The sequence below is a fragment of the Suillus subaureus genome (genome assembly GCF_016647635.1).
Source record: "Suillus subaureus strain MN1 chromosome Unknown BJ212scaffold_57, whole genome shotgun sequence".
Taxonomy (NCBI): Eukaryota; Fungi; Basidiomycota; class Agaricomycetes; order Boletales; family Suillaceae; genus Suillus; species Suillus subaureus.
In genome coordinates this window covers 58,845-80,032 of record NW_024538613.1, presented here as the reverse complement: position 1 = coordinate 80,032, position 21,188 = coordinate 58,845, and the positions used below count along the sequence as shown (strand labels likewise).

Genomic DNA, 21,188 nt, shown 5'->3' with positions numbered 1-21,188 from the left:
CAAGCATGCTGAACAGAGGAAAAAACGCCCACATCCAGTGGTTGAATTTTGTGCATGGTTTTCGATGGAAAGGCATGGATTATGACACCATTATCATAAGCTGCCCTTTTGATAGCTCTTTGTTCATGTGAACTATGACCATCAACCATCAGAACAATTGGTTTCTCAGGATCAACACAGTGTTTCTCTGCTGTAGGAACAAAGTGGTTCCTGAACCAATAATCCGCAATCTCATGATCTGTCCATCCTGTTGGAGAGAAAGAAACACTGTCCAAGGATATCACAGTGTTAGCAGAGCACAATGATATGCTTATGTAGCTTACTTACCCACCTACTTTATCTTTTAGATCTCGAATATCTGGGGCTGGTCCTTCTGAAAGGACAAACCATGGTGGCATCTTAGCACCTGCAGCTGAGATGCACTTGATAATGGTTACGAGCTTTAGATTATCACTATGGACCCAATAACAATCTGAATCTTCTGCAGAGAAAATGAATTTCATGCCAGCATTTTTCCTTCCCCTGCCCATTTGATTGCCTTTCTTGTCCATATTCCAATGATGCTCTGGTGGAATTTTATTATGGTCATCATCAAGCTTCTTTCACATCTCAAAAAACTCCCCAATGGTATCCTTGTTAAAATTTTGAGCACATTTTGGATCCAGTCCACTTGCTCGAGATATACGAAGGGATGGATGTCAACAAATGAAGCCATAATGCCACTTTCATGATGGGAGTCAGCCAGTTATTTCCTTAACAGACACATGCAACTTCGCAGGGTGAATAGGAGTCACAGATGTGGATGCCAGGTTACACTAGTCAGCAACAGTTTCCTCTTGTGCAGCAGATAATAATTGCTGGCTCTCGTGGGCATGCTGACAAGACTTATGCACTCCCAAGCATCGGTCACTCAGTGTCTGATGTGATACCTAGACCAGTTGAGTGAATAATCACATGATGAAACACGACTCACATTCTGTTCCTTAGCTGCAGCTGCAATGGATTTATATAACCCATTTGCAATTCCCTGAATTGCAGCCTGAATACGTGACTCATAAGTTGGGTCTGACGAAGCTCGCAGCTTTCCTCGTCTGCCGCTGCTAGACTTGCGAATGCGGACCAGCCCCATAGCCAGCAGCGCTGCACCAGTCGGCACTTCCAAAGTGGGTGTGTGCAATTTGAGACTCCGTCACGGCACATATCGGCAGGTGACATTTCTGCGTGACTTCGGCACTTTCGACTATCTCGCTCAATTCTGCTTTAATCATGGTCGTTCAACCTCGTAATGAGTTGTATTAGACAGAGAATGATACCTATGTTAAGAATTTTGTGTTTAAGTAGCTAGAAATACGAGTTTTGTGAAAGTGCCGACTTCTGTGGGGTGCCGATTGCAGTGGAAGGGATAGTAGCACGTAAGCGAACCAACGTTGCATTGCGGCCAATAGGGCTGACGTTGATCATACCATTACGGAACTCTACGAATGTTCCACTGCGATTTGCAAGTGAATGGGCTGAGCGACAGCCAAGGATCACAGAAATTCACCGTTTGATTGGGATGTTCATGTCAGCAATGTAGTGCAAGATGAAGTTGACCAGCTCCTGATGGTCCTTTTCGCCTACCATTTTGATGAAGGACTGCGACTCCAACGGCTTTCCAAGTCGGTACGCGGTAAGGCCGTTCTCAGCGAACCCAAAGTCGAACTCCTCCAGAACTGCGAATACGTATGAGTATCTTAGCAGTCAATGGGACGAGCTTCGCACCATTGAAATCGCCAACACTGAGCTGTTCAGATATCTTGACGAGATCAGATCCGCCAACAAAGCCTATAGCGAGCTGCTTTCTGAGTTCGCGCAGGAGCTTGATTATTTCTGGAGATGCCCCCTGTCGGGAGATTTCGACATCAAGCGTGGTAGTCGTTGGTAGGCTGGATTACCTTACGTGGGGGCGATAACGTGTCATCGACATCGAACAGCACGAGCTTCTTGACTGGCCGTTCAGCGAAGTCTGCAGACACCATGATGGTATGGTTGTAAGACTATTTTGGTAGCCAATCAGTCTAGGTGCTGAATTCGGTTATCTCCGAAGTAGTATGGCACTATGTTACGTATGTAGCATTTGTTGGTACAATCATCTTGACGGGTCCGTGGCTTGCCCTATATTACTATAGTTTTTGCTCAGATCTTATTAACAGACTCATAACAAAACCAGCGCAAATGGCCCAGAGATACCATGTCTTTTCGCTCCCTCCCGAATTACTGGAGACCCTTACACCTCGGAATCTAATCAGTCGACCACCACCCCCGGAAGCCTCGACTCTCGTACAAACAACTCCTCCAGTATCAGACAATGCGAGAGCGTGCAACATTTGTCTCGGAGCGACCTTTGCAGACGTAACTGAGCAACGAACTCATTTTCGATCCGATTGGCATCGATACAATGTAAAGATTCGCCTGAGGGGCGGCAGCCCTGTGACGGAGCCAGCCTTCGCACAGCTTGTTGACGGTAGGCACTTCCAACTATTCGTCATTCACTTTGACGAAGCCTGTCTTGTATAAGCTAGGACTTGAAGATTCCATTTCAGGGTCTGCATCATCTGACGAGAGTTCTGATGATTCTGATGCAGTCAAGGCCCTCGTCAGCAAAATCAAGCGAACATCGAGATCGCCTTCGCCCAGTGAGGAGCGTAAAACACCACTTACAGCGGTTTCTTGGTTCCATTCGCCTCCATCCACTCAAATCGGGGTGTACAGGATGCTATTTCCAATAGATACCCCTCCTCCGTTGTACTTGGCGGAGCTGAAGAGCATTCAAGAACGTGTGAAAGGTGGACGCAAGTGGGCTATGTTTATGGTTGCCGGAGGTCACTTCGCAGGTGCAATAGTAGAAGTCAGTAGACCTGCAGAAAACCAGGATTCCACTGTCTCTGCAAAGTCGAAGAAGAAACCGCCAAAACCCAAGCCAGAGACATCAATTTTGAAACACAAGACATTTCACCGATACACTAGTAGGTGTATTTATGATCGTCTTATTCGTTAAACTGAAAATTTGCGTCTAGCTCGCCGTAAACAGGGTGGTTCGCAATCGGTAAATGACAATTCCAAGGGTGCTGCCATTAGTGCAGGTGCCATGCTTCGTCGTTATGGCGAGCAAGCTCTCCGAGATGTGAGCGAGTCTCACTTTTGTTCGCTATAGCTAAACATACCCTCCTAGGATATTCGCAACCTTCTTTTTGACTGGGCTGATGACATTCAGGACTGCGAAAGAATTTGGTTACGTGCGAGTGTCTCTAACAGGCGGATCTTCCTCGACTACGAAAATTGCGTCATCAACAAAGGAGACGATCGTTTGAGGACCTTCCCTTTTCCAACGCGCCGACCCGTACGTTTTCTCTGCCGCTGTCACTTGCACGATTCTTAGTATTCTACTTTGCAGACTCAATCTGAGCTTGTGCGATGTCTTCTGGAGCTTACCCAAGTGAAGACATCACACCTTACAGAGGAAGCGCTTCTAGCGCAGGACGAAGCGTTCCTCGCTTCCTTGCCCAAGCCTAAAACTACACCTTTCACTGCGCCCACCGCGGCGCCTGAAAAGGCAAAACCACAACGATTGACTAAAGAGGAGGAAGCCTACCGCGAGAAGTGGTCTCGGTTACTAGATATGATCAGCAAAGGTCGTTCAGAGCCTCTCAGATCCTTCTGGGAGCGTGAAGGCGCTTCCCTTGGTGGCGTCGATGCCCCCATACCAGAATGGACAGGGGATAGGCGCGCATCGTTGCTCCAGGTCGCTGTGCAATCAGGCCACGAAGACGTTACACGCTTGCTGCTGTATGATTTGCACGCCGATCCAACCATTATCGTTCCGTCTTCAGGCGTACATCAGGAAGACAAAGCTGCCAATGAATCTGATGCATCGGACGCGCCTCCTCTACAAGGTGCAGGTTCGCGCCGTACTGCCTATGACTTGGCCCGTACAAGAGCAGTCCGTGACATCTTTCGCCAGTGTGCGGGGGATCACCCTGACTGGTGGGACTGGTTTGGAGCGGCACGTGTTCCGAGCACCTTCAATAAGGAAAAGGAAGATGCGAGGGATGAGAAGAAGAAACAAAGGAAGAAAGGCCTGAAAGAGAAAATGCGGGAACGGGAAGCCAGAGAGAGAGAGCGGGAAGGTAAACAGTTTGACATGGATAATGAACAGGTGGGGACAAAGTCAGAGTCTCGCTCTCAAGACCCTACGGCTCCCCGAAAGCTCGGAGGTTCGTCCGGCGCAGCCGATAGCGTCCTTGGTTTAACTGTTGAGTTGAGAGCAAAGGTGGAGCGGGAACGAAGAGCCCGAGCGGCTGAAGCACGGTTGAAAACTCTCACCGGAGCACGACAGTAGATGTAGTTGATAATTAATTTTATCAGCCTGATAGGACAGAATTATATGACCTATGAAAAATAAAATGAATGAGAATGACTCGTAGTATTTGGGCCACATCTAGGATCCCTGCCCTGGCCAACAGACTCTGGTGACTGCACTGCTGAGGTATGAGTAGCCTTTTGTTGGCTGACTCTGCCGTGGGGTTAAGGATCCGCACGGGTTGGGGTACGGGTAGGGGTCGCGATTCTAAAACCCCCGCGCTAACCCGTACCCCTGGCATACCCGTGCCTTCCTGATATGGTAATTTGTTTAGCGCTCAGTTGTACAAAGTGCTACTGGCTTCTTCATATTCTTAGATCTTATTGCTGCTGACTCTAATGCTGCTCTCAAAAGGTGCGTTTTAAACATCTATGTATGTATGTATGTACATTACTTACAGGTGTTTTCACATACCAGGCACTTATCTGCGCGCACAGCGCCGCTATCCGACCTCATCCTCGTTCTCGGACACAGAGTCAACGCCTTTCTTCTCGCACTCGGCGCACTAGGAGTATCAGAGTTTGGAGAGCACGGTTTTTTTGTGAGTCGTCTTGTTTCAAAAATGTTTCTCATTTTCAAACCAAACCTGACACCCACAGTATCTCTCAACCTCGTACATCTCGCATCACACCCTATCCTCTGCACTCGTGCCACACCCCGCTGCCATTCCCCTCCATCTTCTTCAACACAACACCTGTCTTCAAGGGGGATTGTGGGTATCTTTCTCTAAGCTGTAGAGGTGCGTGTATTGTACGTTTTGATGCTGCTTCGCTACGCTACCACGCTCACCTACCTTGTGTGCCGCAGCCGTGTCCTGCTCTCAGGTGGTGCGTGACCTCGTATTCTGACCTGCTTACCTGACACTGATAGTGCTGCGGCCGCGACGCTGATGTGCTCAGACCGTGTCCTGCTTTCAAGTGGTGCGTGACCTCGTCTTTTGACCTGCTTGCTCGACGCTGATGGTGCTGCGGCCGTGTCCCGCTCTTCAGCGAGTGCGTAACTTTGTCCTCTGACCTGCTTACCCGACGCTAGTGGTACTGCGGCCGTGTCCTGCTCTCAGATTGTGTGTGACCTCGTCTTTCGAACTTCTTAGCAGACGACACGCCGACAATCATTAGTGCACTGGCGATTCGAGCACGAGGGTATACGAATGGTGCTCGACTATTTGACCATCCTTGGTAAGCTTTAATCCGCATCATAAATAGCTAACTGGTTACCAACAGCTACATCTGTTGACGTCGAACGGCTATTTGGTCGTGGACATCTCTTACTCTCCCATGTCCGCTCACATCTCTCAGCCCAATCGACTCACGCGCTACTTGGCCTCGGCTCCTGGAGCACCCTCAATCTTGTGAAGACCGAAGATGTTATAAAGGTTAGCAATATGCCTGATGCCAACGGGGAGGAGGAAGAGTTCGAGGACGGCTGGGACTGCATTGATGTTACTGACCAGTAACTACTTGTGTGTGTGTCGTAAAGTATAATGCATTTTTTTGACTACTGACCTATGGGTGGTCCCCAATGAGTCTGGGTGAGGTATGAAACCTGTACCCCTTGTTGGGGTGTGGGTGCGAGTGAGACCTCCAACACCCCAGGGTATACCTGTGCAGATCCCTACATGGGGCACAGTGCTTCATTTCTAGTGTGGATACTATCCCCTATAGTCTATTTGTGAGTGCCCATCATTTCGTGAGTCACTTTTTAAAATGTGATGGTTTGTCACGTGATGTAATGGTAAGTCATGAAAATCTCTGCGAAAAGTGTGACTCACAAAATAGTGGGCACTCGCAAATAGACCATAGGGGATAGTACAGATGTGACTTCTAAGACTTTGGGATTTGCCAAGCCCAGAGATGTCCTGCAAAGAATAATCATTACTCGAAATTGTGTTCAGCCGAGAATGATCCCACAAGTGATGAGTCTGCCAGCCTAGCTCATTTAGATTGTGATGAGAATTGATCAATGATCTCGATTCTTGAAAGCTTGAATGACTGTGTTACACTTCACAGACAATGTGGCATGTTTTGGCACAGTCTAGAGTCAACAACACCCACATGTTCATTTAGTCAGCAATGAAGTGACGAGATATGGTGAAGACATTAGTCATCCTTGGAACAATTACTGACCAAGTGGTCTTGAGTATTTACCTGTATTTATTTCTGTCATGAAAAACACATTGTTCAACTTTTTCAACCACCAATCTTCTATTAGATGTCTGAGGTTGCTGGGTCCTCAGATCTTCTCCTTTCCCCCCACGAAATTCCTAGTATTGCTCATCAAGTAATAAAACCTATGCCATGCGAGTGGGAAGGGTGTACAGTTATTCTCAACAGTTGGTATAATCTGACAAAGGTGAATTTAGATCAGCTCTTGATCTACTGTAGATATAGACTCTAGTCATAGATGTTCTGATGGTGGTGTATTGAGCTGTACTCCTCTCCAGGGGTACTTTAGCAAATCTTCAGCTGTCACACTTTGCTCTCAAGTCAAAAGTGCTGAGTGGTCATGCTGAAGGTTTTCTAAAGTGCTCTTGGAGTGAGTATTCACTTACTTTACCCATTTCATCTGCATCATCCTCCATTACTGGTCAGTGCTAATATATGCCTCCCTATTACACAGCATACCTTAAGACACTGTGATCGCATATCCAACATAGTGAGTTTTTTCACTCACAACTTACCTTATTTTGCTTATCTGCTGTACTTGCAGGAGGGACAGTACCAATGTCGATATCTGAGATGTGCAGGTCGTGTGCATGCAACAAAGGAAGCACTCAAAGCACATGTGGACCTCAGCCATCTGTCTCGTTTCACAATTAGTTGTCCAGTTCGAGGTATGTCTCACACCGAAAATGGCAATCTACTTCATTTTTAGCGTTGTCTTTTTCAGATTGTGAGCAAGTTTTTCCGCGAGCATCTCAACTCAAGTCTCACTTCGAGACTGATCATGAAGATCTCGTCGATATGCGCGTGACTCGGGCCTTTGACAGGCTCGTTGCTACTGCACCACCATCACGACGAATTATGACTCATCCCCCACCATTGCCGTTGCAGCGTGAACTACATAATTGGCAGTTCACTGTTCCTCTCGTCTCACTGCCACCTCACAAACCATTTGGTCCAGTCGTGCCGGCAGAACCAATCTCCCGAAGATGGAGACGATTAGACGCACCAGACGAGGATGACTCAAATTCGAACCACATCATTCCACTCGATGATCTGGTCCGCCCAGTGATTCCGTCCCACCAGTCGAAGGAACTTGTCCTCCACGTGCGAAGGAAGCCGTCGTCATTGAACGAGAGCCAAAGGCTCTCGTATCCTCAATCCATGCCTCGTCCACCTCCCCATGATGATTTCGTTCCTACGACCATCGGTATTTCCATCTTCGAGCGGAAATTCGGAGAGCTTGCGAAAGATGGAGTGGTCAATGGAGAAGCATAGTTTCAGTCTTGCGAGTGTATCAGCGAGAGACAGAGAGCTGTGGTTGTGAATTGGCTGTCGTCGTTGTCGCATCATGTACTGTTCGTTATCGTTGTCGTGTACTGTCGTCATTGCCCCATCCTGCTACTGGTACTATATTATACACTGCAAATAATCGTAGTATTGTACTGCCCTTGACTCATGCTGCGGCGGACAGTTCAATGCGACCTTTCTTTCTTGCTGACGGTCTTTCCCAATCGATCAGTCAGTGCACGGGTTCTCAAGGCTTATGTGTCATTAACTTCTGTGTGCCTACTGCCAGATGGAACACATCTTTCGTTCAGGGGACCCTGGGGCTTGTGGAAGTTGGCAATACTGTTCACAGCTTCTCCATCAGCGCCCAGCTACCGACGTACAATTCTTGCTTGTCTGATACCTGTTCCCTCGGCATTTGCAGACCAGAAAATATAATATATCCTCTCAAAGATTTGCAGTTTCCTTACATTGCATGAATGACAGGTAGTAAACATAAGGGTTATCATGTTGATGCACGAAATATAGCTATAATAGAGCGCATAAACCTATGCTCCCGGCACCTCACCGCAATTTTGGACCTATGCAGCGCTTCCCTCTGCAAAGGTGAGGAGATCGGAATCTCCAGGATCGGTGACAGTCATGACCCTGAGAGAATTCGTTTAGCTTTATTGACGAATCGAAATATACGGGACTACTCACCCGACACGGAAAAGCTTTCCGGCGGCGGTGCCAAGTGCGACGTTCGTGCCAGAGAAGTGGTGCACGGTCGTCTTCGACAACATGGCATAGTATTCGAGCTCAGATTTACGCAGTGGTGGGCAGTTACCAGCAATCAAAACGAGCTTGGCTAAATGATCGTGGATGCGAGGAGGACAAACACAAATGTATCGTCAGCACAAGGGACCTTCTCAGCCTCACGCTCCAGTCCCCGTGAGTGCGAAAGAGTGCTCACCTTTACCACTGCGCATCTGCTTCAGTGCAGACTTGTAACCAAGGGTGTACTTCCCCGACTTGACGACAAGAGCAAGACGAGACGAGATAGACTCGGACGACTTGGTTGCCTTGGACTTCTTGGAGGGGGCCATTGGTAAATTTTGTGTCGGGGAGTCTTGAGGAGCTTGATGACGATGAGCGGCTTTTGGGTATGACAAAATCTAACTTTCAGAATCGTGGATGAACTGTACAGTTCTGGCCAAAACGGGTTCAACTCCGATAGAGCCACCCCCATTCAAGGGGTCAACTTTTTGCATCGCGCTCAGAACTGCAGAAAACATAGCAAAAGTAGTTACAACGAAGCTAGAGACATCTCTAGAACAGCGTGTGGCCCCTTCTCATTGTAATCAGTCTTCGATACAAAGTTTTTCCCGTGCGATTCATTGAACGCGATCTAAGAGAGCTCATCAACAGAAAGACCTTCAATGCGACCACGGAACGATTTACATACCTTCGCAACAATGCTAGTGCCAAGGAAAGCCGCAAAGCCGTCTCCTCTTTCCCGGTATTCAGCAAAGTATTCAGGCACAGTCAGCACTCGGATCGACCGCGGCTGCACTTCAGTTGCCTGGTCTGGAGTGCTAAGAATGAAAGGCGCTAACCGCGACTGCAATGCAGCTCCGATGCCTTTGCACGATTAATTCTAACTTCACTAGTTGTACATGGTCACGCACCTTTGACATGATTTGTAAGGTCACCATTAACAAACAAACCTTGCCAAATATATTGCCTTTGGGCGACATCCGTTTGGCGAACGGAAAATGCAACAGCCTCCTGCAAGGGCAATATTCTCCCTTCATAAGGATCTGCACGTTCGACAGGCAGCCCGTTCAGTAGCGTAGGATCATAGAGCGGCTCGCAAAATCGATGCCGCTCCTTGCCCAGAGTGATAGAGTGTTCGCGGAACTCCACAGTGACAAGATCAAGTGCCTCAATCTCCCTCGCGCGAGCTTGCTCTGCAGCAGAAGCCTTCGCGGTCAACTTTTTTTTCATCCCCGTCTCGATGACGGCCTTCTCCTTTCCAGCCACGAGGACTGCTGCTATATCCGTGACTCCTTCATCTTCTGGTATCTCTACCGTTTGCCCATCTGATGGAACACGAACAAGGCCTTCCATCCAAATGTACTTGACCAGATCGTCCAAGAATCTCTGAGTAACCTCCGCGTCACTCGGTTTGTCCGGAGGTGATACCGCTGCCATGACTGACTGGTTGGAGCGAAGGAGGTTGGCGAGGTAAACTTGACAGTCTCTGATGCCTAGAGGTGTAGACGAGCGAGCGTTTTGTATGATGAATCCATCGTAAATTGGAGTGATGTCAGTGATTTCGTGACCGATATCAACCACGACTCCGCTGAGCTGTCCGGCGGCATAGAGCTGGGCCATAGGGCGGTCAAGGAGACCGAAGCCTGCGACATTGAAGCGCTCAAAGAAGATTTGACATATGCGTTCTGACGAATCCCTGAAGAGGCCTGCTGGCATGGACAGCATAACAGGAGACTCGTTCTGAGTTCGCTTGAGTTGAAGTGTACGGAACAGAACATATTTCCTTGGTCCACTATGTGAGGTGAGGGCACAACAATAGAATTGGAGACGTACCAGAGCGCCTCCGCTTGAGTCCAATCACGCACATCACCATCTGCAAATGGCCATGAGACAATAATATCTTGACCAGCTTCAAGGGCTTCGTCTAGTTGTGAACCGACGAGATAGTCGTGAACCTTCGCCGAGGGACTAGGCTGAAAAGGCAAAGACGATGCACGACTGCTGGATGCAGAGGGACGCAGATTATCGCTGCTCTCGCCTGGCTTTAGTGAGGATGCGCCATTTGTACTATCACCTAGATTGCGTCGCAGACCGACGCGAGCTTGTATTTCCTGTAGCATAGATCATATATGGATTCTCGGACACGAAAATGAATGATACGAACAACAGACGGCGCCTTGAGCAGATCTTGCAAGCCAAGGCCTGCTCTGATGAGTGTTCTGCTGGACTCGATGATAACGACAGACGAGTCTCGGAAACTGACCATTGTGGAACACTAGAAATATGTGATGTCTTGTTGTGGACGCGTTGTTTACATCATGGTAATAACACTTTACTATCCGGGATACTAGTTATTCGGCTGTGTACATTATACGACAGATTCAGAAGATTTTTTCAGATCTCAGCCGAGTTGTCTCTCATTCTCCGGACATGATGTATATGCCAACAGAAGCCCAACTTTCTGCGCTGTGGCCCCAGCTTGACATCCCAGAGTCTGGAAACAAGCCCTTCACTGACTACAGACGTTGGAGGTTACTCGTAAATGACGGCGGAAGGCACACATGGCACTACCTCCAAACAGACGGGGAATGCGAGAAGTGGCCTCAGAATGATGTAGACAAGTACTGGATTGGTATTCCACTTGTAAGTGTGTTGTTCATTTTGGCTTGCAACGCGCTTAAGCCTCAGCCAAATAGAACTTGCCCGACCTTGCTAAGCCCAAGGATGCGCTGGATGCTGCCCGCAATGGGTATACATTCTATAAGCACCTTCAATCTCATGATGGACATTGGGCAGGCGAGTACGGTGGCCCTATGTTCCTTCTCCCCGGCCTTGTCATTGGGTCATACGTGTCTGGTATGGGCTTCAAGGAGGAGGAGCGTCTGGAGATGATTCGCTACCTTCTGAATCATGTTAATCCAGAAGATGGAGGTTGGGGAATGTAAGTTGTAACGTGATATTTACCATTCGACCCATTTCATCATCTATACAGACACATCGAAGGACACTCAACCGTTTTTGGGACAGCGTTAAACTACACCGCTCTCCGGATTCTTGGTGTGCAGGCTAACCACCCGGCTGCTGTAAGAGCTCGTGAGACATTGCACAAACTTGGTGCGGTCATCCTTCGTCTTTGTCGGTGTATGTGGCCTAATTCTTCGAGTACAGGAGGAGCCACTGGTGCTCCTGCTTGGGGCAAGTTCTGGCTCGCAGTATTGAACGTGTATGATTGGGCTGGCGTGAATCCAGTCCCTGCGGAGCTTTGGTCCGTCTGCAAACTTTCATTTGGCACCTGAACTAACGCCTCAACTCTCTGAAAGGCTCCTTCCTGACTGGCTGCCTTTCCATCCTCATCGCTGGTGGATACATACTCGGACTGTCTATGTGCCAATGAGTTATCTCTACGGCATCCGATTTAAAATGCAGGAAAATGACTTGATTCTAGCGCTCCGAGAGGCAAGAATTCTATTGCTGAATCTTCCATTTTGTCTGCTGACAGTCCGACTTGCAGGAACTATACCCAACTAACTATCATCGAATCCACTGGCCCTCGCAACGTAATAACGTGTGTGCAGCAGACCTGTATTCCCCTCATACCACTGTCCTGGATGTTATGAACTCCGTTCTTTCAATATACGAGGGCTGCGCTATTCCTCCCCTCCGCAGGGCAGCTCTCGCACGTGCATACCACCTCATCACTCTCGAGGACGAGAACACCGAATACCAGACCCTTGGACCCGTCTCCAAAATGATGAACCTCATCTGCCGTGCTCACGTCGAAGGCCCCGGCAGTGAAGCGTACAAGCAGCACGCTATTAAACGCGCAGACTTTATGTGGCTTGGTCAGGAAGGTATGATGATGTGCGGGACGAATGGGAGCCAACTATGGGATATTGGCTTCATCACGCAGGCGCTCGTTGAGACCGGCCTCGCGAAGGAGGAGGTGAATAAGGAGAGTTTGTCGAAGGCGCTTGGGTGGTTGGATATTTGCCAGATCAGGGAGAACCCAAAGCACTACGAGACGTCTTACCGTCACACCACGAAGGGTGCTTGGCCATTTAGCACCAAAGAGCAGGGGTACACGGTCAGTGATTGTACCGGCGAGGGGCTGAAGGCAGTCTTATATTTGCAAAACCAAGTCGAGTTAGTATCACTGTGATCTGTTTGAACTGCCAACTGAACATTCTGACAGAGGCTCGGAGAAAATCATCTCAGACCAACGACTTTTTGATGCTGTGGACGTCATGCTAACTATGCAGAACCCAAATGGCGGTTTTGCCAGTTATGAGTTGGTCAGGGGTCCCAAGTGGCTCGAATGGCTGAACCCTGCAGAAGTTTTCGGTAATTCATTCATTCTCATAACTTTCACTATTCAAATGACGACCTGTAGGTGACATCATGATCGAGTTCTGTTATCCAGAGTGCACAACCTCCGTGATTACGTCGATGTCCATCTTTAGGAAACATTATCCTGACTACCGGTCTGCTGATATTGAGTGAGCGATGAGGCATCGTTCCACTTACCGCCCTAACGTTATTTCAGAAAAACCATCAAAGGTGCAATCAAGTACTTACACAATGCCCAAAAACCCGAAGGTGGCTGGGTTGGTTCCTGGGGAATCTGTTTCACATATGCAACACAGTTTGCTCTTGAGAGTCTTTCGCTAATTGGAGAGAACTACTCGAACAGCTCTCACGCACAACGGGCGTGTAGGTTTCTTCTCGCGTGGCAAAGAGAAGATGGTGGTTGGGGCGAAAGTTACAAGGTGGGTGCATTTAAATTTACATCCGGGACTGGGTTTCCAATTTGTTCCGTAGTCCTGCGAACAGGGTGCCTGGATACAGCACGAAAACTCACAGGTCGTACAGACCTGTTGGGCGGCCATGGCACTCATGTACGCGAAATATCCCGATCCCGAGCCTATTCGGAAGGCCGTCAAGTTGGTCATGGACAGGCAATTACCCGTGAGTTTAGCATAAAATAACGGTGGTCTTCAGAAGCTTATTCATGGCGCAGGATGGATCGTGGCCGCAGGAGGCGATCGAAGGAGTGTTTAACAAGAATTGCACTATATCATACCCGAACTTCAAATTTTCATTCCCCATATGGATGCTTGGAAGGGCGCATCACTACTTGAATGAGCTGGAAAACAAGCCAGAGCTTATGACTTGAATTTGAAAAGATGGCTGCTCGTTGGTGACTCTATCGAGGAGTTCTGCCGCGCTGTTCCACTCTCGTGAGATTGCGAAGCGTTCCGATGCTTGTATACCTGTATCTTACATAGTTTGAATGATATTTTTGCTATTTTAGCATGGCACTAGTACTACTTTGTAGTCTTTGTAAGGAGGTCACGATGCATTGCGATATGAATATCGTGATGCAACGCAAACTTGAATTCGGAATTCGGTTGGATGCGGACAAACAAATGGCATGTGGATGATGTGCTTTTGCTGTCACCCATTTGAATCCAGCACTATGGTCTCAGCGCATCTTCAGTGTTTTCTCCTTCCACTCTGTTTGCGGTCAAGGTAAATTGTCGTTCTTCTTACTATCGATTTAGTTTCTAATGCGTTACAGCCGACGTTCACCGAAGTCATCATGTCAAGCGCTACCTCCAGTGTGGCCCGGGTAGCTTATCTGGCCTCAGATATCATCGTAGATTCCCAGCCTACCCTTCCATCGACCTCACAGTTCGCTAAAGAGTATAGTTCGCTTTCTGCAACTTCCAGCCGACGTCCGACAATCTTGTCGGTGCCCCTAGGCGGTGATCCAGGGTCAACATTACTCAGAAACGGATCGGCTGCTGGACTCATCTCATTTACCTCTTCAGCAGCAGCACAAACTGTAATCAGGCTTGTCCTGGACGCCGCTGAACTTTCTTCATTTCCTCTTGTCTTGCATCTTGCCGTGAAAAATGATTTGTCCGACGTCCTTCTGCTCCATTCCGCTGTCCCTTTCTTCCTCATCTCTAGAACCCCCCAACAAGCACACGATAACTCACTCTTGGCATCTCGGTTGGCACGGACGGAGAAGAAAGCAGTCGTGCATGCCTTTTATGACGCAAAAAATGATTCAGTAGAGGAAATATCGGAGAGTGAGGTGCAGCCTTTCCTTCTCTCGGAGAAGCTTGCGTCAACCAATGGAGTGAATGGACACAATGGAGCGAACGGGCACAATGGTCATTCAGCAACCGTAGTATCCCCTAGCTTAGAGCTTTTCAAGCTTTACGAGCGCGCAGCGCTTTCTACGGTCGTTCGTATTCGTCGTGCATGCCCTCCGCTCTCTGTACATGGTTCCAGCGAACCCCACACTGTCATCTTTGGGCTGGGTGACATCCCTCCTGTGGATATTGACGGAGTGTCGGTTGTCTCACTCAGCCTGCTCACTCCCCTACTCCCTTCCCGTATACTCGATGTCATTCCACCATCTGCGTCACGTATCATCATTCTCGAGCAGCTCCACCGCTGGAACACGAAATGGACACCTTTGTACCTTGAACTTGTCGATGCAATCCACCAGCGGGAAGTAGAGCAGCGACCCCACATCCAGAGCGTTTACTTCAGTGACCCTGCCCAAGTAATCCCCCTCGCAATTTTGAAACTTCTTCAAGCAGCTCCCTCTTCTGCTCCAATTCAACTTGGAAGCGCCAGCGCCTCCTCACTTCTTTCGCCAGAAGTGCCACATATACCCAAGCACGAGTCGTCTTATACGAAGATCTTGTCTCACGTCTTTGGCGAACGCCTCGAAGTTTCCAATTCGCCTGCCTTGGTGCTTAAACAAGGTGCTATTGCCACCAGCCCGGAGTTTGCACTGGGCCGCGTTCGAGGACAACTCGATCAACGAAATGAACTTATTCGCTCTGTGCAAAAGTTATTGGAGGTTAAGGAAGTCAGCCCCGAGCTGCATAAACTTTGTAGTCAGTGGGTCCTTGTTAAGGACGACGATACCAAGAGTCGCTCAGTGGGAAATGACCTCATCACCGCTCTCGAGTCTTCAAAGTCCTCGAGTCCTATTATCGACCGCATTCTTGCTCTCCGTGCACACTTCCCCACACGCTCGAGATGGATCATTGGCTCGGACGCCTGGTCCTACGATCTTGGCGCTTCTGGTCTGCACCACGCCATCGCATCCGGTCTCAACATCAACATTCTCATCATCGACACCCTTCCTTACACATCCCGCAACTCCGCTGATCCACATCGCCGTAAGCAAGACGCTGGTCTGTACGCAATGAACCACGGGGATATCTATGTAGCGAGCGTCGCAGTGTATTCATCGTATGCTCAAGTGCTGCAAGCAGTCACTGGAGGCGGACAGGCACAACGGCCCCAGTGTAGTGCTCGCATACTTACCCTACCAAAATGAGGATGCACCAGCACTTGAAGTTTTGAAGGAGACCAAACTCGCTGTCGACGCTGGGTACTGGCCGCTTTACCGTTGGGACCCTGTGAAGGAAGCACAAGGCAAAGAGCCATTCGCGCTCGACTCAGACGCTGTGAAGAACGACCTCCAGCAATTCCTCGACAGGCAGAACCATCTGTCCCAACTCGTACGCTCCAAGCCCGAGCTTGCCACAGAACTGGTGAGCAGCTTGGGTGAGAATGTGAAAGAGGCAAGGAGGAGGAAGGCACAACAGGCTTACGATGATTTGGTTGTCTCGCTTGATGCACCACCGTTGGTAGTGCTGTATGCATCGGATGGTGGCACCGCAGAGAAGTTTGCGAAGCGACTGGCCAACCGCGGTAAAGCCAGAGGCTTGTCGACGTCCATTGGCACCATCGACTCTATGTCCATCGATACCCTCTCTCAAGAGGAGTACGTGGCTTTTGTCACATCTGTGGCAGGTCAGGGTGAGCCCCCGCAGAACGGACGGACTTTATTTAAGGCGCTTAACGCTGCTGCTCTTCGTGGAGAGAAGCCTTTCTCGAAGCTTCGATACTCAGTCTTCGCCCTCGGTGACAGCCACTACTGGCCACGCGCAGAAGATGCTCACTACTACAACAAGCCGGGCAAGGACCTCGATACTCGTTTGGAGCAGCTGGGGGGAGAGCGCTTTGCGGATATTGGGCTCGGTGATGATCAGGATGCAGATGGACCAGATACTGGGTACAAAGTGTGGGAGCCCCTCGTGTGGAAAACGTTTGGCGTCGACAACATTGAAGTGAAAGAAGCAGAACCCGACCCAATCACTAATGAGCATATCAAGGCGGCCTCAGGTTACCTTCGCGGCACGATTGCTGAAGGTCTCGAGGATAATAGCACGGGCGCTCTCGACCCCAGTGACACCCAGCTTACGAAGTTCCACGGTATCTACCAGCAAGATGATCGCGACATCCGTGACGAGCGTCAAGCTCAAGGCGTCGAGCCTGCCTACAGCTTCATGATTCGCGTTCGTACCCCCGGTGGTGTGTGCACGTCTGAGCAGTGGTTACAGATGGACCGGATCGCTGATGAACATGGCAATGGGACGTTTAAGATCACCACAAGAGCGACATTCCAGTTCCATGGTGTCATCAAGCGACACTTGAAGCCCTCCATTCAGGAGATCAACAAGGTCTTGTTGGACACTTTGGCTGCGTGTGGCGACGTCAATCGGTGAGTTCTGCGGCTTGTGCTGATGTTTCCTGCTGATCGTTCACCTTAGGAATGTTATCTGTTCCGCTATTCCTTCTTCGTCCCGGCTTCATGCGCAGGTTTACAACTTCTCGAAGCTTGTCAGCGCTCACTTATTGCCTAGAACAACGGCATACCACGAGATTTGGTTGGACAAGAAAATGGTTGCCGGTGAGGCGGTCAAGGACTTTGAGCCACTCTACGGCGAGTTCTATCTCCCTCGAAAGGTATACTTGGTGTCTCACTCGTTTCGAACCGATCCTGATGTTACGACAGTTCAAAATTGCGGTTGCGGTACCACCTACTAATGACGTTGATATCTTTGCAAATGACTTGGGCTTCATCGCCATTGTCAATGAGCAAGGAGATTTGGCTGGCTTCAATGTTACTATCGGTGGTGGCATGGGAGTAGCCCATGGTAACAAGAAAACATACCCTCGAGTTGCGGACGTTATCGGTTTCTGTACTATCGAACAAGGTCCTATCGTAGCAGAAAAGGTCATGCTTACACAGCGAGACAATGGGAATCGTGCAGAGTGAGTCTTTTAAGCGTTCTACACTTCTGCGTTCTGATTAGTTTTCAGTCGCAAAAACGCTCGATTGAAATACACCATTGATCGGATGGGACTAGATGTATTCAAAGCAGAGGTCGAGAGCCGACTCGGTTATCCATTGGCCCCAGCACGACCATACACGTTTGACCGCAACATCGACGACTTTGGCTGGTCAACAGGAGACGATGGCAGACATCATGTGATGCTCTTCATCGAGAATGGGCGCATTCAGGACGAGCCCGAACGCGATTTTAAAACTGGTCTTCGCGAGATTGCCAAGATACACAAGGGCACGTTCCGTCTGACCGCGAACCAGCATATTATGATCTCCGAAATCTCTACCGAAGATGTACCCGAGATCAAGAGAATACTTGCCAAGTACAAGTTGGACAACTTGAACTACACTGGTTTGCGGCTGTCGTCGTCGGCTTGTGTGGCCTTCCCAACGTGCGGTAAGTAGTTTCGCACTTACGAACTATCGTTTCTGACATGAGAATACATTCAGGTCTCGCAATGGCTGAGTCTGAGCGCGTGAGTAGTGACTTTATAAAACTCCTTTTGATCTCATCGTGACGTCTTCTAGTATCTACCAGTACTCATTGACAAGGTCGAAAAAATCTGTGAGGAGAATGGGCTTCGCAACGATTCCATTGTCATGCGGATGACCGGTTGCCCCAACGGCTGTGCACGACCATATGTCGCAGGTGAGACACTTCCGCTTCCTTTCTGAAATCTTCGCTCAACATCTCCACAGAAGTTGCCTTCGTAGGTAAAGCACCTGGATCTTATTCCATGCTTCTTGGTGGTGGATACTACGGCCAGCGGCTGAACAAGATTTACCGGGAAACGGTATCGGAACCCGAGATTCTCGCCATCCTTAAACCTATGATCAAGCGATATGCGCTCGAGCGAATCGAGGGCGAGCATTTTGGTGACTTTGTCATCAGGGCGGGATATATTGCCCCTACGACATCCGGGAAAGAGTGGTACGACAACATGGGCGGAGAAGGACAGTACCGCGAGGCTGCAGCCGCTGCATGAGGACCTCAACTTTTTGCATTTGCCACATCTATGAATATATCTTTTGGGTATCAAGTCACCTTACAACTCACTGGTTGTGAATGACGTGTAAAATCGAGATGTACTTTATTCATTGTATCGTACATGCCATATAAAATCATTTCACTCTAGTTCCTACTGCTTGCTAGCCTTGGCTTCTGCGAGTGACTCCTTCACGGCGCTGATTATCTTGTCAACGTCCCCCCGACTAGGGTCAACGACGGAAACACCCATGTGCCTAAGAGAGTGTGTCAGTCACACTACCTCGAGGTATTTTACGGGCAGAACACAACGCACCCTATACGGAAGTATTTGTCTTTTGAGGCAGGATGATATTCAGTAAAAACGACTCCTCGCAGGGAACTTTTACTGACCTTTGATACTGGCATGTAATCCACCGGCGACAACGACGTCTTTCTTCAACAGACGAGGAACGATATCGCTCGCCGTGAAACCGTCAGGGAAGTAAAGCTATATGCGGTTATCAACCTCAGTTGCTCTCCAATCAAATACTTGTACGCACCGCAGACATGCCATTGGCCTGGACGTCTTCACTAAGAGGCACGCCCTTGAACCCGACTTCCTCTGCTGCCTTCTTGATACGTCTGCTGACGTCTTGGTGGAACTTGAATCGTTGCTCGAGCGAGACAGAGCCCTTCATTATCTGCGTGAGGGACGCGTGGAACGCATAGATGAGGTTGACGGGCGGCGTGGCGAAGTAGGCGGCGGAGTTGTTCCCGTAGGCTTTCATTATGGGTAGCCATCTATTTGGGAGTTAGAATTTGTATTGTGGGATAGAAACATAAACATAAACTGTACGCACTTCTTCCAGCTGCCGTAGTAGGTTGTGACTGGCGTTGAGCGGTTCTCGAATACCTTGAGGTGTTTGCATCAGTAGCTGCACGTCATGGTATTGGGAAAAGGCGAACCTGAATGGCTTTCTGAGAAGCAACGACGATACTGAGACCTGGTGGTGTGCCTAGACCTTTCTGGCTGGCTGTCAACACGACATCAATGCCCCAGGCATCCATTTGGATTTCTTCGCTCGCCACAGAGCAGACAGCATCAACGACAACCTAGTAGCCATCCATAATGAGCACACGTGAATTAAGGAGTCCTCGGAGGAATTACAAGTGTGTCCGGAGAAACTCTCTTGACGACATTTGCAATTGCTTTGATGTCAGACAAGACGGCTACCCAAGATAGATCAGTCCGACATCTAGGAACCTCTCAGGCACCCCCAAAAAAGTATCACTAACCTGTCGAGGTGTCAACGTGGGTCACTGTAACAATCTTATACCTCTTCGCTTGAAGTGCGCGCTCAATATCAGCCTCCTTGACAGCGCCGCCTATCTCAGCCTTGATCTGGTCTACATTGGCGCCATAGGTCTGCAAACTGTAGAACCACAAAGCATGAGCGACCCATTACGACACTTACCCCATGCTTGCAATCCCTACCAGTCTGCAAAACTATCGGCAAAATAACCACTGTGGAGAACGAGCGCGTTCTCGCCTGGTTCTACGAGATTAGCGGAGACCTACTAACGCATAAACACGTGTGCACCCCTGAAATTGACACGATACTACATACCTGATCCCATCCTAACGTGCCTGACCCAGCGATCAGGAACGGCTGCGCGTCCTTTGAGTAAAGAAGTTGTCTGACAAGTTTGCGTGAGTTTTATCGTTTGGGTGTACCGTCTGTGTCCTTGCCTAGTCATGCGAATGCAATCACCAAAGACTAGTGCAAAGTCGGGGGACATGTGCGACATCGAGGGATGCGCATTGGCGAAGAGGACCTATAAACATCCGAGTCGGCGTCACGAAACGAAACGACTCGGAGTCTACAGGTAACGCACCTCATCCGTGACCTCAATCGGTCCTGGGATGCTAAGAACGCAAAACTCGGAATGAGATCATAGCGAGGAAAAACACGAGACGTACACCAAAAGTCTGCAAATGACAGACGCGATCTCTCAGTCTCGGACGACTCACACAACGACCTGATCATAACTCACTTGTGTGGTGCCTTCAAGTTAAGTTGAGCGTTCAATCCCTAAGACCCGAACGACAACGGCGCGCACCTGTACAAATTTACACTCTGTAGACATCTTTCGAGCAGGACTTGTCAACGGATAGCTGAATATACGGGAAGTAGGTAGGAGATGGATGAAGAGGACTTGATGGAGGCGCTGCGGAGGGTACTTAGACTCATTGGGAAAACATAACACAGCAAAACACGCTGCTATGTATTAGCACCTTCGGGATGGGCGGAATCGCCTGTTCCACTAATGATTAAGATTCCCAAATAAAGATCCCGTCTCCATATTTCTGTCCTCACTTCCGTGTAA

At 49.1% G+C, this 21,188-nt stretch overlaps 10 protein-coding genes across 10 annotated transcripts; 6 read left to right on the top strand and 4 right to left on the bottom strand.

Moving 5' to 3' along the window:
* Positions 1-1,034: 1,034 nt before the first annotated feature.
* BJ212DRAFT_890410 (eukaryotic phosphomannomutase-domain-containing protein) lies at positions 1,035-2,062 on the bottom strand. The gene is made up of 4 exons (XM_041344278.1): positions 1,935-2,062; positions 1,762-1,882; positions 1,544-1,712; positions 1,035-1,489 (listed from the first exon to the last, which is right to left on the bottom strand). The coding sequence occupies exons 1-4, from the start codon at positions 2,016-2,018 to the stop codon at positions 1,342-1,344; spliced, it is 522 nt and encodes a 173-aa protein (XP_041186990.1). The 5' UTR covers positions 2,019-2,062; the 3' UTR covers positions 1,035-1,341.
* A 66-nt stretch (positions 2,063-2,128) lies between these two features.
* On the top strand, positions 2,129-4,497 carry BJ212DRAFT_1393488 (uncharacterized protein). Its single transcript, XM_041337116.1, has 6 exons — positions 2,129-2,503; positions 2,562-3,005; positions 3,057-3,163; positions 3,212-3,379; positions 3,434-4,404; positions 4,429-4,497. The coding sequence occupies exons 1-5, from the start codon at positions 2,215-2,217 to the stop codon at positions 4,376-4,378; spliced, it is 1,953 nt and encodes a 650-aa protein (XP_041186989.1). The 5' UTR covers positions 2,129-2,214; the 3' UTR covers positions 4,379-4,404; positions 4,429-4,497.
* A 233-nt stretch (positions 4,498-4,730) lies between these two features.
* Positions 4,731-5,149, top strand: BJ212DRAFT_1393486 (uncharacterized protein). The gene is made up of 3 exons (XM_041337115.1): positions 4,731-4,753; positions 4,837-4,940; positions 4,999-5,149. The coding sequence occupies exons 1-3, from the start codon at positions 4,738-4,740 to the stop codon at positions 5,134-5,136; spliced, it is 258 nt and encodes an 85-aa protein (XP_041186988.1). The 5' UTR covers positions 4,731-4,737; the 3' UTR covers positions 5,137-5,149.
* A 400-nt stretch (positions 5,150-5,549) lies between these two features.
* Positions 5,550-5,855, top strand: BJ212DRAFT_1486630 (uncharacterized protein; the record flags this gene model as incomplete). The annotated part of the gene is made up of 2 exons (XM_041341142.1): positions 5,550-5,577; positions 5,623-5,855. 2 exons carry the CDS (start codon positions 5,550-5,552, stop codon positions 5,853-5,855), a joined length of 261 nt encoding a protein of 86 aa, XP_041186987.1.
* Positions 5,856-6,493: 638 nt separating this feature from the next.
* Positions 6,494-8,065, top strand: BJ212DRAFT_1393482 (uncharacterized protein). Its single transcript, XM_041337114.1, has 4 exons — positions 6,494-6,751; positions 7,019-7,054; positions 7,109-7,232; positions 7,289-8,065. Exons 1-4 carry the CDS (start codon positions 6,611-6,613, stop codon positions 7,837-7,839), a joined length of 852 nt encoding a protein of 283 aa, XP_041186986.1. The 5' UTR covers positions 6,494-6,610; the 3' UTR covers positions 7,840-8,065.
* Positions 8,066-8,271: 206 nt separating this feature from the next.
* On the bottom strand, positions 8,272-9,000 carry BJ212DRAFT_1393478 (60S ribosomal protein L30). The gene is made up of 3 exons (XM_041337113.1): positions 8,807-9,000; positions 8,554-8,701; positions 8,272-8,499 (listed from the first exon to the last, which is right to left on the bottom strand). The coding sequence occupies exons 1-3, from the start codon at positions 8,937-8,939 to the stop codon at positions 8,433-8,435; spliced, it is 348 nt and encodes a 115-aa protein (XP_041186985.1). The 5' UTR covers positions 8,940-9,000; the 3' UTR covers positions 8,272-8,432.
* On the bottom strand, positions 9,001-10,934 carry BJ212DRAFT_1393475 (actin family). The gene is made up of 5 exons (XM_041337112.1): positions 10,775-10,934; positions 10,444-10,721; positions 9,522-10,393; positions 9,299-9,474; positions 9,001-9,241 (listed from the first exon to the last, which is right to left on the bottom strand). Exons 1-5 carry the CDS (start codon positions 10,874-10,876, stop codon positions 9,140-9,142), a joined length of 1,530 nt encoding a protein of 509 aa, XP_041186984.1. The 5' UTR covers positions 10,877-10,934; the 3' UTR covers positions 9,001-9,139.
* On the top strand, positions 10,926-14,007 carry BJ212DRAFT_889977 (terpenoid cyclases/protein prenyltransferase alpha-alpha toroid). The gene is made up of 11 exons (XM_041344277.1): positions 10,926-11,253; positions 11,307-11,551; positions 11,603-11,724; positions 11,779-11,875; positions 11,931-12,066; positions 12,122-12,753; positions 12,803-12,951; positions 13,001-13,106; positions 13,154-13,376; positions 13,429-13,575; positions 13,628-14,007. The coding sequence occupies exons 1-11, from the start codon at positions 11,041-11,043 to the stop codon at positions 13,781-13,783; spliced, it is 2,226 nt and encodes a 741-aa protein (XP_041186983.1). The 5' UTR covers positions 10,926-11,040; the 3' UTR covers positions 13,784-14,007.
* Positions 14,008-14,025: 18 nt separating this feature from the next.
* On the top strand, positions 14,026-18,891 carry BJ212DRAFT_1393465 (sulfite reductase subunit beta). The gene is made up of 9 exons (XM_041337110.1): positions 14,026-14,139; positions 14,210-15,888; positions 15,929-17,206; positions 17,256-17,451; positions 17,501-17,760; positions 17,809-18,230; positions 18,284-18,309; positions 18,362-18,482; positions 18,533-18,891. The coding sequence occupies exons 2-9, from the start codon at positions 14,210-14,212 to the stop codon at positions 18,817-18,819; spliced, it is 4,269 nt and encodes a 1,422-aa protein (XP_041186982.1). The 5' UTR covers positions 14,026-14,139; the 3' UTR covers positions 18,820-18,891.
* BJ212DRAFT_1393459 (pyridoxal phosphate-dependent transferase) lies at positions 18,892-21,120 on the bottom strand. The gene is made up of 14 exons (XM_041337109.1): positions 20,922-21,120; positions 20,802-20,866; positions 20,697-20,727; positions 20,551-20,636; positions 20,429-20,498; positions 20,296-20,375; positions 20,097-20,233; positions 19,969-20,030; positions 19,767-19,913; positions 19,661-19,713; positions 19,361-19,601; positions 19,212-19,308; positions 19,135-19,153; positions 18,892-19,075 (listed from the first exon to the last, which is right to left on the bottom strand). Exons 2-14 carry the CDS (start codon positions 20,846-20,848, stop codon positions 18,973-18,975), a joined length of 1,173 nt encoding a protein of 390 aa, XP_041186981.1. The 5' UTR covers positions 20,849-20,866; positions 20,922-21,120; the 3' UTR covers positions 18,892-18,972.
* Between the last annotated feature and the right edge of the window lie 68 nt (positions 21,121-21,188).